The sequence below is a fragment of the Palaemon carinicauda genome, unplaced genomic scaffold (assembly GCF_036898095.1).
Source record: "Palaemon carinicauda isolate YSFRI2023 unplaced genomic scaffold, ASM3689809v2 scaffold446, whole genome shotgun sequence".
NCBI lineage: Eukaryota > Metazoa > Arthropoda > Malacostraca > Decapoda > Palaemonidae > Palaemon > Palaemon carinicauda.
This window is the reverse complement of record NW_027171702.1, coordinates 1-15,133: the sequence shown is the minus strand read 5'-3', so window position 1 is coordinate 15,133 and position 15,133 is coordinate 1. Positions and strand designations below refer to the sequence as shown.

General features: G+C 43.3%; 1 protein-coding gene across 1 annotated transcript; it reads right to left on the bottom strand.

The window, feature by feature from the left end:
* Positions 1–2,736: 2,736 nt before the first annotated feature.
* LOC137636928 (zinc finger protein 765-like) lies at positions 2,737–3,600 on the bottom strand. Its single transcript, XM_068369266.1, has 2 exons — positions 3,429–3,600; positions 2,737–3,287 (listed from the first exon to the last, which is right to left on the bottom strand). The coding sequence occupies exons 1-2, from the start codon at positions 3,598–3,600 to the stop codon at positions 2,737–2,739; spliced, it is 723 nt and encodes a 240-aa protein (XP_068225367.1).
* Between the last annotated feature and the right edge of the window lie 11,533 nt (positions 3,601–15,133).

The window sequence follows — 15,133 nt, the reverse complement described above, 5'->3', positions numbered from 1 at the left end:
AAGAGGTCTTGTGTTTTTTTCCCTTTAAAGGAACATTGGAAAGAGAAATACTGTATCTCGCTTTGACTTCTTCCACCGTTGCCCGAACCTTTCCCACTGGGAGCCAGCTCACTCCCGACACTCATTACACTTAATACCCCAATCACACCGTTGACCTCTCCAGGTGGGACAAAGGGTGTGGAGGTCGGTGACCACGGCCTATATGAGGGTACCGCAGGGCAAGCCTTCAAGTCCTGGGCAGGTACGCATGGTGGTAAAGTCAGCACAAACATATACTATTAAAGAAAAAGCACAAACAAAAACCATTAATGGCAGTCCAAAATATAATTTGGTGAGGATGAAGAACGACGAGCCAAAACCAAAGTGAGCTAAATCACCGGTGTGTGAGAAGGAGCGGCAGCAAGCAACCCCCACTAACTAGTGTAAAGAGTAGTTAGCCCTTGCTAAAAGTCTTAGAGCTCATTTTCCAGCCTCGGCGAAGTAATATACTTATAAATAGTGAAGGTTTGTATAAAGTGATGGAACAAAGAAATATTTCTTAAAAGTTACATAAAAAAATATTGTATTTAATCCTTCAGTCTTCTATTTTTCATATGCAAACACCAAAAACAAACTTGACCCGAAATTAAACCCAAATGATTGCACTTATTACAGTTAACAATAGGGTGAGCTATGAGCCCAAACAAATAATATTTCCAAAAACAAACCATGACAGCCTCTGGACATGATTACTGCTCTGTACCACAAATACAATCAATATACTGTAAACTTCATTAATAACATCAGATATTCAATTTTGTAAAATCACATTAATACTGAAACCTGTAGAATTTATTCTTAAATAAATTGGGTTATGGATTTTACCCAGAAGACCCAGCCCTGAGACTTGAAATATTACTCAGCAAAATATGTCTAAATCTTAACTTCATTCTTGTGAAACCTGAATACAGTACTGTACTAAGAATGCTGTAAAATCATTTGATGAGAAACTCTCTCTCCAGAGAGACCAATGCAGACTGAAATGTTTGAGAAGAGCATTTGTGGAAATGAAAGAAAAACAAAATATCTAGACATTTTAATGAAGATTTTCCTCTAATCACTAAGAACATTAAACAGATTACATCAAGAAAATCACATAAATCTTAAAAAATACTTTTCTACCTTATTACTATACTTATATTCAAACCCCCAAAATGAAGCTATCTCCATACCATAGTACTTTGTAAATAATTGCAAGGCTTCATATTCCAATACAAGTAAGACTGGATTTTGATTCTTCCTTCCTGCTAACATTCATAACTTCACTACAGTACAAGAAGCAGGTAGAATCATCCAGTATTACTTTCAAAAAGAGACAATGTCACCAACATTGTTTCAAAAGGCTTAATGCTGTATATTATTCTCTTAGCTTTATTTAGGCTGTGACCAAGCCAATCAACTACTGCCCCTGCAACTGAATCAGTAGATATTTACAAGTTCAAACTTGATACAAATGTTTTATCGGTTGGCGATGTTTCATTTCCTGGTTTTTATAATGCTTATTAATTCAACATTGTTATCTATCTTAAAAAAATTTAATTTTTCTCTTATATAGTTTATTCTTTATCATTCCTATTTCTTCACTGCACCAGACTGTCAACTATTTGCTCCCTTTGGCTAGTGGCAATTTGCTTTTGCCCCTTGGCTTCTAATAGTAACTTTTAGCTACTTAGCGAAGGGAGAGCAAGAGTTGGACCAACCACTCTGCTCACACCACCACTTGTAACTGAAAGTCACTGTGCAATTGCGGCAAGACTTCCTGAGGGAAGGTGATGGCGGGATCAGTATGTGTTAACCCTTTTACCCCCAAAGGACGTACTGGTACGTTTCACAAAACTCATCCCTTTACCCCCATGGACGAACCGGTGCGTCCTTGCAAAAAAATTTTATTTAACATTTTTTTTGCATACTTTTGATAATTTCTTAAGAAGCTTCAGGCATTTTCCAAGAGAATGAGACCAACCTGACCCCTCTATGTCAAAAATTAAGGCTTTTAGAGCAATTTAAAAAAAATATACTGCAAAATGTGTGTGAAAAAAAATAACCCCATGGGGGTTAAGGGTTGGAAATTTCTAAATAGCCTGGGGGTAAAAGGGTTAAGAGCTCCAGGATTGTACAAGGATACAACAAAAATACAAATTATTTCCAAATCTGTCATTTGTTATGGCACTACATACATACCCTTACCATATTTACAGTGGAGACTCACCGTTAGGTGGGTGTAAGTTAAAAAAACTAACTGGCTAATGCCTGACCTGGGGTGCTGCTCTGTGCTTCACATGATCTGTTTGGAGGCACCGCGTCGACTCTGAGAGTTAACGGCCTGGGTAATCGTGCGAAGGGGTAAGAACTCTCACATCTATAATCTCTGCTGTTTTTTCTTCTTTATTCCAGATCACAATATCAGATTTTATAGCACCTCCTTCTATGATAATTCTTGAGGAAACCTTCAGAGCAAAATGCTTTACCACAGTCCGTGCACATGAATGGTTTTTCTTCCATGTGAGTTCTTAAATGTTTATAGAGTCTCTGTTTTAAATTATTTATTTTGCCACATTCATGACATTGGAATAGATCTCTCATGTGATTTCTTATGTCTAGAGAGATATTTTTTTGAAGTAAATGCTTTGCTACAGACATCGCACTTGTATGGCTTCTCTCCTGTGTGAATTCTTAAATGGCTGGTGAGATATGCTTTTAAAATAAATGTTTTGCTACAGACATTACATTGTATAGCTTCTCTCCTGTGTGAATTCTTAAATGTGTAGCGAGATGTGCTTTTGTATTAAATGTTTTGCTACAGACATTACATTTGTATGGCTTCTCTCCCTTGTGAAGTCTTGAATGTACAGTGAGATGTGCTTCTCTAGTAAATGTTTTGCTACAGACATCGCACTTGTATTGCTTCTCTCTTGTGTGAATTCTTAAATGTCTAGTGAGATGAAATTGTCTATTGAATGTTTTGCAACAGACATTGCATTTGTATGGCTTCTCTCCCGTGTGAATTCTTAAATGTGAAGTGAGAGGTGCTTTTGTAGTAAATGTTTTGCTACAGACATTACATTTGTATGGCCTCTCTCCCGTGTGAATTCTTAAATGTGTAGCGAGACGTGCTTTTGTAATAAATGTTTTGCTACAGATATCACATTTGTATGGCCTCTCTCCCATGTGATTTCTTAAATGCACTGTAAGATATTTTTTATTAGAAAACGTTTTCCCACAGTCACTGCATGTGCATCGCTTTCTACCTAGAGCATTGGAGTTAACATTACCAAATATCCTTTTTTTTATCTGCTTCTCATTTATTTGATTCACCTCTTGATTCAAAACATCTTTCTGTAATAATTCTCTTCCACTGATTACACAAGAAAGTCTTCCTTTTTCTTTACCTTCATCCTCTTTCAAAACTGTCCTTAAGCAAGTCTCTACATTTTCCTCCTCGTCGACGTCCCCTTTACAACTTACCGAACCGTTTTCACTCACTGATGCACCGTACTCGTAGGAATTTTTCAAGTTGCTTTCGCTAGAATCAAATATTTCTGGCTCTACTTTGACTTCCATTTTTGGATCCAATAAAAGAGCGCCATCATTAAAGAGAGCAACACTGCCAGACGTATCATTATTTTCTGGATCAACTGCAGGTGAAAATAGATCTTCAATTTCACTTTTCATTGAAAATTCAAAAGGTGGTTCAGAATTCATCATCCTCTCCTTATCACAAGATGACAAACCCCTTAATATTATTTTCAATAGACTTCAAAGAGGAAATTAAGACTAAACTTCCTATCCTCAGACATCATACTGTACAACAAAAACTTCCAACATGACCCTTTCTTTTCCAGTCTTAGGTCTCTGCATATACCTTCAGTAGCTTACAAGCTTTAGCGGCAAGAGGTGGAGGATTCCTTCCTTTGAGATGAAAAGTCTGAAAGAATAGAAAATTACAATCAGTTTGAGAAGAGCAAAACTCAATAAAAATAATGAAGTTTTCTAAAATTAAAAGATAAATTCATAAAGTTCTGTAATTTGCATTTTCCCTAAACACACAAACCAAAGACATTGATTTGTGCTCTATCTGTTCTTGTTACACATTTCAGGCATCTAAAAATCTTATATCCTCTGTAGATTCTATAATCCAGAGTATTTCCTGTGACATTATTGGTTTTATTCTTTAAATAGTTTTCTCCTTGCTCTTCAAAAAGACAAAGACATTTCATCCATTGTCTTATTTCCTTTACTGTACTTCCTCTCCAGTCACCATCAAAATTGTCTTAATAATACTGCTATGCACCTCTGAGCCTTCCTCCAGATTTATGAACAGCAAAAGGCTTTATAGTAATCTTGGACAGACAGGAACATTTACCACAAACTCTTTCATATCTCTCCCTCTGCCTTTGCTTTGGTTCTAGTATTATGGCAAAGTAACATTACTCCCTTGGTAAGTTGTTTCTTTCTGGTTGCCTTTGTGCTGTCCAGTACCTTCTCAAGAACAACAGATACCCTCCATCCCTGTGAAGATCGACCAGGAATTCTGCAATTTTCGACTGCAGGGTCTGCCCAACTGACTTGATAAACTCAACGTGTAGAGCGTCAAATGTCTGAGGCTAACTAAACGAAAAGCCTTCTTACCTTGAGAACCTCCTGGCAGGTTCCAAGCATAAAGATGAAGCATGTAGAGCCCCTGATTGAAACGGTTAAATTGGGGCTGTTCGTGTAGATCTGATCTCTCTAGCAATCAGACAGGAGGCTCCACTAAGACCACAAAGAGGTCTGGGAACCAGTTCTTCTGTGGTCAGAAGGGAGCGATGAGGGCCAAGGAAGGAAAGACGACTGGTTTCCCTCGCCTTGGTAAGAGCCACCCAAATCAGAGAGAGGGGGAAGGTGTACTCCTGAAGACTTCTTAAGCTTGCAAGTGGGCATTTGTCCTTCTGGGGATACTTGAACGAAGGGAAGACGACTTAGCAACAAAAGTTCATTCTTATGACGTGGAATAAGAATTGAATAAAAACTAGGCATAAAAATTATTTAGAAAAAAAAAAAAGCTGCCCATTCATTGGGCACTCCTATATCAATACAAAACACAAGTAACTTTCTTTTTTTTAAGACACCCCACACCCCAAAAATAAAATATAAAATATAAAAGGTTTATGAAGCAAATTTCTTAGCAAATAACACCAAAAAAGAGCCTATTCGGTCAAGGTCAAAGTATTCAAACAAAGTTCCAAGTTTGTGACATAAGAAAGTTCCAAGCTCGCGACTTAAGAAAGCTTCAAGCTTAAAGGAGAACCACGCAACATTATGGTTCATTTTCAACAAAGGGAGTCAGCAGGGTTTGGACATTGACAACCCTTAACTTTGACTGCTGCTGAACTCTTTCTATGCCACTTTATTGTCACTTGTTTCTGGGGATGTGTATGTGAAACACTACCCATGGAAAATCTGTCAATATATATGAGGCAATTATATTATGATGGAAAACGACTGACAATGATAAAAATAATTATGAGATAGCAATAATACATGATATATGGTATCCAGCCTCAAGCCTATTTTCCCTGATGGGTCCACTTACAGTCTGTGAACTATATAGAATCAATAAACACTATGGTAATGAATGCTATGCAATCATTCTCTCTGGTCTAGCAAGAGATAACTGGCAAGGAAAAGGTTCCTTAACTGTAAAACACAAAAGAATTATGTCTCATTTTATAGTTCCACAGCAGGCAAAGACAAAGGGAAGACCCCTCTGTGGGCAAGGTAGCAGAAACTCCAGGATAGCCAAGGACAACACTCATCGACAAACAGATCCACCTCAGACGAAGACAGTGTCACTTAGTCTCAGAAGATCAATGGAGAAGCTCGAACAACACTTTGTTCGACAGGGGACCAGCCATACCCAGTGATGGACACACCTGTAAAATATCAACACAGTTCTGTCCCTCGAACCCCAAAGTTGACCTAGTGTTACACGGTCTGTGCTTCTGTTTGAACGTTCCCCGGGAGACCGATCGAGTAAGAGATTCGGGAAGAGATCAGGGGGTCAATTAAGTGGTCAGAGGATTCTTTGACTTCGATGAGGACCCCGAAGACAAAGAATCTCTCTTAAGACTTCTTGTACCTACGTCCAAAGCTCTCCCACTGGGAGGCAGACGACTCCAAACACCCACGGCAGGTGTTGCCCTGATCACAACGTGGCCTACGCAAGCTGTATGTTGATATATTTAGAAGTGTGACTGTCCAGATAAAAGTTATTTCGAGTCTTTTGTAGTGAAAACTGTTGTAACCAAGACTTTCCTAATAAAACCTCGCACCTGTATAAGGACGCAACAATATTAGCTTAATACTAGGTACACAAGGGAGCATGGTTTACCTGCAGTGGTTTGAGTTCAGCGTATGCAGAGAACCCAGGATGCTGCTTTCACCAAGAGAGGGGACGATGAAGAAAAGAATAAGAGCCAGTCAAACATTTTCATTCACGCAGAATTAAAACCAAGTAAACAGTACCCTGAACTTTCTGCTACTTGTCCAATAAGGAGCTTGAGGTATTATACCAGCTGTTGTGCAGCCACCACTGGGCCGATAGAAAACGTATCGAGCCTCCTGTGGGTCATATCTTGCAGGTAGTGGATTGTGAAAGTGTTCTGACATTTCATCACCTCAGCCTGAAGAACCTGTTTCTAAGAAGTTCCTCTTGAATGCCGGGGACATAGCTACGCCTCTGACACCATGAGCTCTGGGGTGACGTGAAGGAGGAGGGTCTGGATTCAGCACATGGTCTATGACCTTGCAAATCCATGCTGAGATGGTGTCCTTGGTGACTCTCCTCTTAGTCCTTCCAAAGCTGGCGAAGAGTGCAGGCACACAGGGACAGGCTGCGGCTGTTCTCTTAAGGTACAGCCTCAAACTCCTCACAGGGCAGAGTAAGAGGTCCGGGTCATCTGTTACAAAACGAAGACTCTAAATCCGGAAGGAGTCGAATTGAAGATCAGCTACTCCTGGGTTCTGAGTCTAAGCAACAAACTCAGGGACAAAGCTGAACGTTACCTCTCCCCCATCTCCTTTAATGGGCGATGTCGTATGAGAGACCATGAAGTTCACTAACTTGCTTGGCCGAAGTCAAAGCTAGCAGGAACACCGTCTTCCAAGTTAGGTGGCGATAATGGTTTATAGGGAGGTCTCTTTAGACACCTGAGAACTCGAACCACGTTCCATAAGGGAGGTCTCACTTCAGACTGAGGACAGATAGGTTCCTAACTTCGTATGAGTAATTAAAGTTCTAGCGATGAAGAAATGTCCATTCCATTCAGTCTTAAGGCAAGGCTTGAGGCTGAGCGATAGCCTTTTACCGCCAAGACATGCTGTTGGAGAGCACTGGTGCACTGCAGGGTGCTGGGGAGCTGGAGAGTGTTGGCGCGCAGCTGAACGCTTCGGAAGAACATCCGGATGATGAACAGGAGACAGGATGGATGACGGAAGGTTGGCAGAAAGGTCGAACTGGACCTAGGATGTCCCCTTTGGAAGGGCAAACATCCAATAACAGGGGTTGAAAACGATCCACAGAAGAGTTGATGGCCGAGGACTAGCAGCAGCATCATCAGGATAATGACCAGGAATGGGCGAAGGTTGAGGCCCAGAGGACGACTAAAGCGGAGGCTCCTCTGCGGGGGACGGCTGCAAACACAAGGCTGAAGACCTGAAGAGGTGCCTTTTCCCCGATTGTCAAGGACAACCTCTCAGGTGAAGCGGAGGGCAAGCTCTGAGACCTGGGATCAGTAAGCTCACCTAGATCAGCAATCCTTCGAAGAGGAGTCTCTATGAGAGAACTTCACCGAGGGGAAGAACCACTCACAGGAGAAAGACGATAGACTTAGTTTCCCCCTCGAAGGATGAACAGAACAGGGGAAACGTAGTCGTCAGCAACAGCCGGAGAGTCTGGAGGGGCAGATGCGTTGGCATCGGCCACAGAAGACGCCTCTGACACCAAAACGTCGACAGGAATTAGAGGATCCTCCTACGAAGTCAACGACGGCTGCAAACTCGCAAAGCGAAGGATGGGAAGTTGCAGTAAGGAGTCCTTGGAGGGCAGACCCAGGAGCCCCAAGGATGACCCAACCTGTAACACAGAAGACATAGACAAGGCCTCACCCGGGGGGAGAAGTGGGGCCCCTTTGCTAAGGGAAACAACACCATCTCTCAAGAACAAGGATTGGCCAAAAATTGAATTGTCTACGCTACTGCTCCACAGTCTCTTGGAAGAGGCCGAACGAGTAGGAGCTTCGGAGGAAGGTCAGGAGGCAGAAGAAGAGGTCTTGTGTTTTTTTCCCTTCAAAGGATTCTTGAAAAGAGAATTATCCCTCTTTGACTTCTTCTTCCGCCGTCGTCCAAACCTTTCCCACTGGTAGGCAGACCACTCCCGACACTCATTACACATATTACCACAATCACACCGTTGACCTCTGCAGGTGGGGCAAAGGGTGTGGTGGTCGGTGTCCACGGCCGACATGAAGATACCACAGGGCCAGCCTTCAAGTCCAGGGCAGGTACGCATGGCGGCAAAAGTCAACACAAACACATACCTTTAAAGAAAAAGCACAAACAAAAACCATTAATGGCAGTCCAAAATATAACTTGGTGAGGATAAAGAACGACAACGAGCCCAAACCAAAGTGACCTAAATCACTGGTGTGTGAGAGGGAGCGGTAGCAAGCAACCCCACCCTACCCCTACTAACTAGCAGAATGGGTAGTTAACCCTCGCTAAAAGTCTTATGGCTCATTTTCAAGCCTTGCCGAAAGTAATATCCCTATAAATAGCGAAGGTTTGTATAAAGTGACGGAACAAAGAAATATTTCTTAAAAGTTACATAAAAAATATTGCATTTAATCCTTCAGTCTTCTATTTTTCATATGCAAACACCGACAACAAACTTGACCCGAAATTAAACCCAAATGATTGCACTTAGTACAGTTAACATTAGGGTGAGCTATGAGTCCAAACAAATTGAATTTCTAATAAACAAACCATGACAGCTTCTGGATATGATTACTGCTCTGTATCACAAATACAATCAATATACTGTAAACTTAATTAATAACATGAGATATTCAATTTTGTTTACTCACATTAATACCAAAACCTGTAGAATTTAATCTTTTTTGGGCTCAAGCCATGTCGTCCTGATGGAAGGTTCCTATTGGTAGCTTTCTAAGGGATATTTGTCTACAGTGATATTCCCAGAGAATTGACCTTTAGGTCTCCAGAATTCTAACTTCTGGCGCGAATATCCTTAAAATTTCTCTTAAGGATATCGCATCATATCAGGGGACGTATATCTTGATACGACACATGGCAATCTTCACCCGGAATAACGTTTTTGTTTCGAGGAGGAAGAGTGGCAAAAATAGAAAGGGAGCTGTTATCAAGGTTACCCTTCCTCCCGTACTACTACGAGTATCCAAGATGGCGATCATTCCTATTTTTGTAGGGAATTCGCACGGGGGTTTTCCTTGTTGTTCTAACGTTTGTGATTGTTAATTTGAGGATTAATCATGCAATCTCCAGCTTCTTCTGCCTCTGGGAAGTTGAGTACTTATTCTTTACAGTGTATAATTTTTAGCTCCTGCCTCACAGAGAAATTAGTGTAATTTAATGTGTTCGAAGCTTGGCCAGTCACCGGAGGCGCCATGGGCGCTGTCGTTCATGACGCATGTGTTATTTAGTTAGCAGAAAAGATATTCCCGGTTGTAATAGCAATAATAAATTATGAAAGCTAATTAGGCACAATTATACTAGCAAAGATATATATGTTTATGCATACATTTTCCTCTTCCTTATGTCGATTGTATACGTTAAAGAGTTTCGGCGATTTAGGTAACCAAGATCTCGCCCCGCGCTAGGCTACATAGCCTATGCGCTTTAGTATACTTTCATACATAATCCCCGTTTACCCTCGTGTATCAGTTTAGCAATTCAACGGGAGATAGTATATCTCCTAGAATTATTTATATAACTCGATACTCGTCTCCTGTGGAGATTTAAGGGTAATCCCTCCTTCCCTCTGAGTGCCGCCATAGGCGATAACCCTATCTGGTCTTGCCATACAGTAGTTCACTCCGGCTTGACTATGCTAGGGTTTTCTGTCTCCCACCCTTGCCAGCGAGTATCCCGGCTTTAGTTTTCGACAGAACCTCAAAGTATTCAGTCTTTCTGCTGGCGGCCGAGCAGCAGGGCGAGTAGTCACTCCCCTGCCGGCTTACAGCTGTCGGCATAGGAGGCTATGCCTCCCTAGGCCGCACCTGAAGTGGTAGTATGATGCCGCCACCTTCTCCCCTGCGGTCTAGAAGACTAGTCCTGTTTCGGCAGACCCTAGGCTAAAGAATAGATATTTTTCTGCCCCCTAAGATGGCGTCGATACTGAAACAAAGTTTCTCCCTTGTGTGGAAGTGGCGGCAATCCTGCCGCCTTCTTCCACACTTGATACAGGACCCTTTTCCCTGCCCCTCTCTGTCCTTTAGCAATGGCCTAGCTATCGCCCTGTGGCCGTCGTTCTACAATCTCACCGCTTGCCGGGTAGATTGTGGTGCTGGCTGGGCTCCTACATAAGCAGCTGTATAGTCACTCAGTCTTTCCCTTATGGACGCAAGGCTGCGGGAAAGGTTATGCCGGCTGTGTCGGCTGCCGGTAGGAGACCCCTCTACTGTTGAATGTCCTTCAGTCCTCCCTTGGATTGCAATCCACATCCCTGAAGCCGGCAGCGACCGGCAACGGATCTTGTGGCTGGATGGAAGCTTGAATGACGTATTCTCCCATTACATTTGAACCCTCAATCTGGAGGAAGGTAGTAAGGTTAAGTACTTACACCCTTATTTACTGTAAAATGATATTTTAATTATAAAATAAATTTTTGAATATACTTACCCGGTGAATATATAATAGCTGCTGCTCAGCGGCTCGACAGAAAACACACACAAAAACTCGCGAGCGATCGCTATGAAGGTTGCGGGTGTGCCCACCAGCGCCAACTATCGGCCAGATACCACACATGCATGTAAACAAGCCTTCAATTCTTCTCGTCCCGCTGCGTCTCTATTGGGGAGGAAGGGAGGGCCTTTAATTTATATATTCACCGGGTAAGTATATTAAAAAATTTATTTTATAATTAAAATATCATTTTTAAATATTTAACTTAGCCGGTGAATATATAATAGCTGATTCACACCCAAGGCGGTGGGTAGAGACCAGAGTTAATTAAGTTTACAGCGTATATGCTTAGAGTTTTTGACAGTTATCAATATAACAAAACCAAAATATATAGGTACCTGGTAAGGAAGTTGACTTAGACGATTACTCTGCCTTGTAAGTCTGTCTTCCTCACGAAGCCCAGCGATCCTCTTAGGATGCTGAAGGACTCCCAGGAGCTGAAGTATGAAGGGTTGCAACCCATACCAACAGGACCTCATCAAACCCCTAATCTGGGCGCTCTCAAGAAATGACTTTGACCACCCGCCAAATCAACCAGGATGCGAAAGGCTTCTTAGCCTTCCGTACAACCCAAAACAACAATATTAAAAAACATTTCAAGAGACAGATTAAAAAAGGATATTGGAATTAGGGAAGTGTAGTGGTAGAACCCTCACCCACTACTGCACTCGCTGCAATGAATGGACCCAGTGTGTAGCAGTCCTCGTAAAGAGTCTGGACATTTTAAGTAAAATGACGCGAACACTGACTTGCTTCTCCAAAAAGTCGCGTCCATGATACTTTGCAGAGATCTATTTTGCTTGAAGGCCACGGAGGTTGCTATAGCTCTAACTTCGTGCGTCTTAACCTTAAGCAAACATCGGTCTTTCTCATTCAAGTGGGAATGAGCTTCTCGTATTAAAAATCTGATAAAATATGACAAAGCATTCTTTGACATAGGCAATGATGGTTTCTTGACTGAGCACCATAATGCCTCAGATTTACCTCGTAATGACTTAGTACGAGCTAAATAGAACTTAAGAGCTCTAACAGGACATAACACTCTTTCCAGTTCGTTGCCTACGATCTCTGATAAACAAAGAATATCAAAAGATTTAGGCCAAGGACGAGAAGGCAGTTCATTTTTGGCCAGGAAACCAAGTTGAAGAAAACAAGTGGCTTTTTCTGTAGAAGAGCCGATGTTCTTACTGAAGGCATGCAGTTCACTGACTCTTTTAGCCGAGGCCAAGCACACTAGGAAAAGTGTCTTGAGAGTGAGATCCTTCAGGGAGGCTGAATGTAATGGCTCAAACCTGTCTGACATGAGGAACCTTAGGACCACGTCTAAGTTCCATCCAGGAGTTGCCAAACGACGTTCCTTAGAGGTTTCAAAAGACTTAAGGAGATCTTGTAGATCTTTATTGTTGGAAAGATCTAAGCCTCTATGCCGAAAGACCGAAGCCAACATGCTCCTGTAGCCCTTCATCGTGGTAGCTGAAAGGGAGCGAACTTTTCTCAGGTGTAAGAGAAAATCAGCGATTTGGGCTACAGAGGTACTGGACGAGGATACAGATGCTGACTTGCACCAGTCTCGGAAGACTTCCCACTTCGACTGGTATACTCTAATGGTAGAAGCTCTCCTCGCTCTTGCAATCGCACTGGCTGCCTCCTTCGAAAAGCCTCGAGCTCTAGAGAGTCTTTCGATAGTCTGAAGGCAGTCAGACGAAGAGCGGGGAGGCTTTGGTGTACATTCTTTACGTGGGGCTGACGTAACAGATCTACTCTTAGAGGAAGACTCCTTGGAAAGTCTACCAGCCATCGAAGTACCTCGGTGAACCATTCTCTCGCGGGCTAGAGGGGAGCAACTAACGTCAACCTTGTCCCTTCGTGAGAGGCGAACTTCTGCAGTACCTTGTTGACAATCTTGAAAGGTGGGAATGCATATAGGTCAAGATGAGACCAATCTAGAAGAAATGCGTCTATGTGTATTGCTGCTGGGTCTGGGACTGGAGAGCAATAGATTGGAAGTCTCTTGGTCATCGAGGTTGCAAAGAGGTCTATGGTGGGTTGACCCCAAGTCGCCCAAAGACTCTTGCACACGTCCTTGTGGAGGGTCCATTCCGTAGGAATTACCTGACCCCTCCGACTGAGGCAGTCTGCTAAGACGTTCAAGTCGCCCTGGATAAACCTCGTTAACAGGGAGATGCCTCGATCTCTTGACCAAATGAGCAGGTCCCTTGCGATCTCGTACAGCGTGAGGGAGTGGGTGCCTCCTTGCTTGGAAATGTATGCCAAGGCTGTGGTATTGTTGGAGTTGATCTCTACCACTTTGTTTCGAAGGAGACTCTCGAATTTCATCAAGGCCAGGTGGACTGCCAAAAGCTCCTTGCCGTTGATGTGCATGCTCCTCTGACTTGAGGTCCACAGACCTGAGCATTCCCGACCGTCCAGGGTCGCACCCCAACCCAAATCCGACGCGTCTGAGAATAGTACGTGGTTTGGGTTCTGAACTGCTAGGGAAAGTCCCTCTCTCAGGCTGATATTGTCGTTCCACCAATTCAGGTATGCCTTTACTGGTTCGGAGATCGGGATTGAGACCGTCTCTAACGTCTTGTCCTTTTTCCAGTGAAAGGCTAGATGGAACTGGAGGTCGAAGGTGTAGCCTTCCTAGCGAGACAAACTGCTCCAGGGATGATAGAGTTCCTACTAGACTCATCCAATTCCTGACTGAGCATCGTTCTCTCTTCAACATCAGTTGGACTTTGAGCAGGGCTTGCTCTATTCGGGGGGCAGACGGAAAAGCCCGAAAAACTGGACTGCGAATCTCCATCCCTAAATACAGTATAGTTTGGGATGGAATCAGCTGGGACTTTTCTAGGTTGACCAAAAGTCCCAATTCCTTGGTCAGATCCAATGTCCAATGAAGATCCTGCAGACAGCGATGACTGGACGAGGCTCTGAGAAGCCAGTCATCCAAGTACAGGGAGGCTCGGATTCCCGATAAATGGAGGAATTTTGCTACATTCCTCATAAGCCTCGTAAACACGAGAGGAGCAGGACTTAGGCCAAAGCACAGGGCCCGAAACTGGTATACCACATTGTTGAAAACAAACCTCAGAAACGGTTGGGAATCTGGGTGTATGGGGATGTGGAAGTATGCGTCTCTTAGGTCGAGAGAGACCATCCAGTCTCCCTTTCTGACTGCTGCTAAGACTGATTTCGTGGTCTCCATGGTGAACTTTGTCTTCGTAACAAAGACGTTGAGTGCACTGACGTCTAGCACCGGTCTCCAACCTCCTGTCTTCTTCGGTACTAGGAAGAGACGGTTGTAAAACCCCGGTGATTGAAGGTCCGAGACTTTCACCACCGCTCCCTTCTCTAGCAATAGAGACACTTCTAGGTTCAGGGCTTGTCTCTTTGACTCCTCTCGGTACCTGGGAGAGAGGTCGATGGGGGAAGTCGCTAGAGGAGGTTTGCGTACAAATGGAATTTTGTACCCCTCTCTGAGCAACCTCACAGATTGTTGGTCTGCGCCCCTCTTCTCCCAGGCCTGCCAGAAGTTCTTCAGTCTGGCTCCTACTGCTGTCTGAGGCTGCGGGCAGTCAGACTCTGCCACGTGAGGACTTGGCTCCTCTCTTCTTTCCTCTCTTTCCCTCGGCACGAGTACTTCCCCTGCTGGGAGCTCTGCCACGAAAGGGCGGAATAAATCTGGACGCCGGAGTGTCTATCCTAGGTCTAGCAGAAAAGGATGTCGAAGGAGTCCCTTTGCGAGCAGAGGACGCCACCAAGTCATGGGTGTCCTTCTGCACGAGTGAAGAAGCTATGTCCTTAACCAATTGTTGCGGGAACAAAAACTTTGATAAGGGAGCAAAGAGCAGTTCAGATCTCTGACAGGGAGTAACTCCTGCCGAAAGAAAAGAGCAAAGGGACTCTCGCTTCTTTAAGACTCCCGACGTAAAAGATGAGGAGAGCTCATTGGAACCATCGCGGATGGCTTTATCCATACAGGACATAATCAGTAAGGAGACATCTCTATCAGCCAATGAGATTTTCCTACTTAAGGCTCCCAAAGATCAGTCAAGGAAGTTGAAAACTTCATAGGCTCTGTAAATGCCTTTCAGCAGATGGTCAAGGT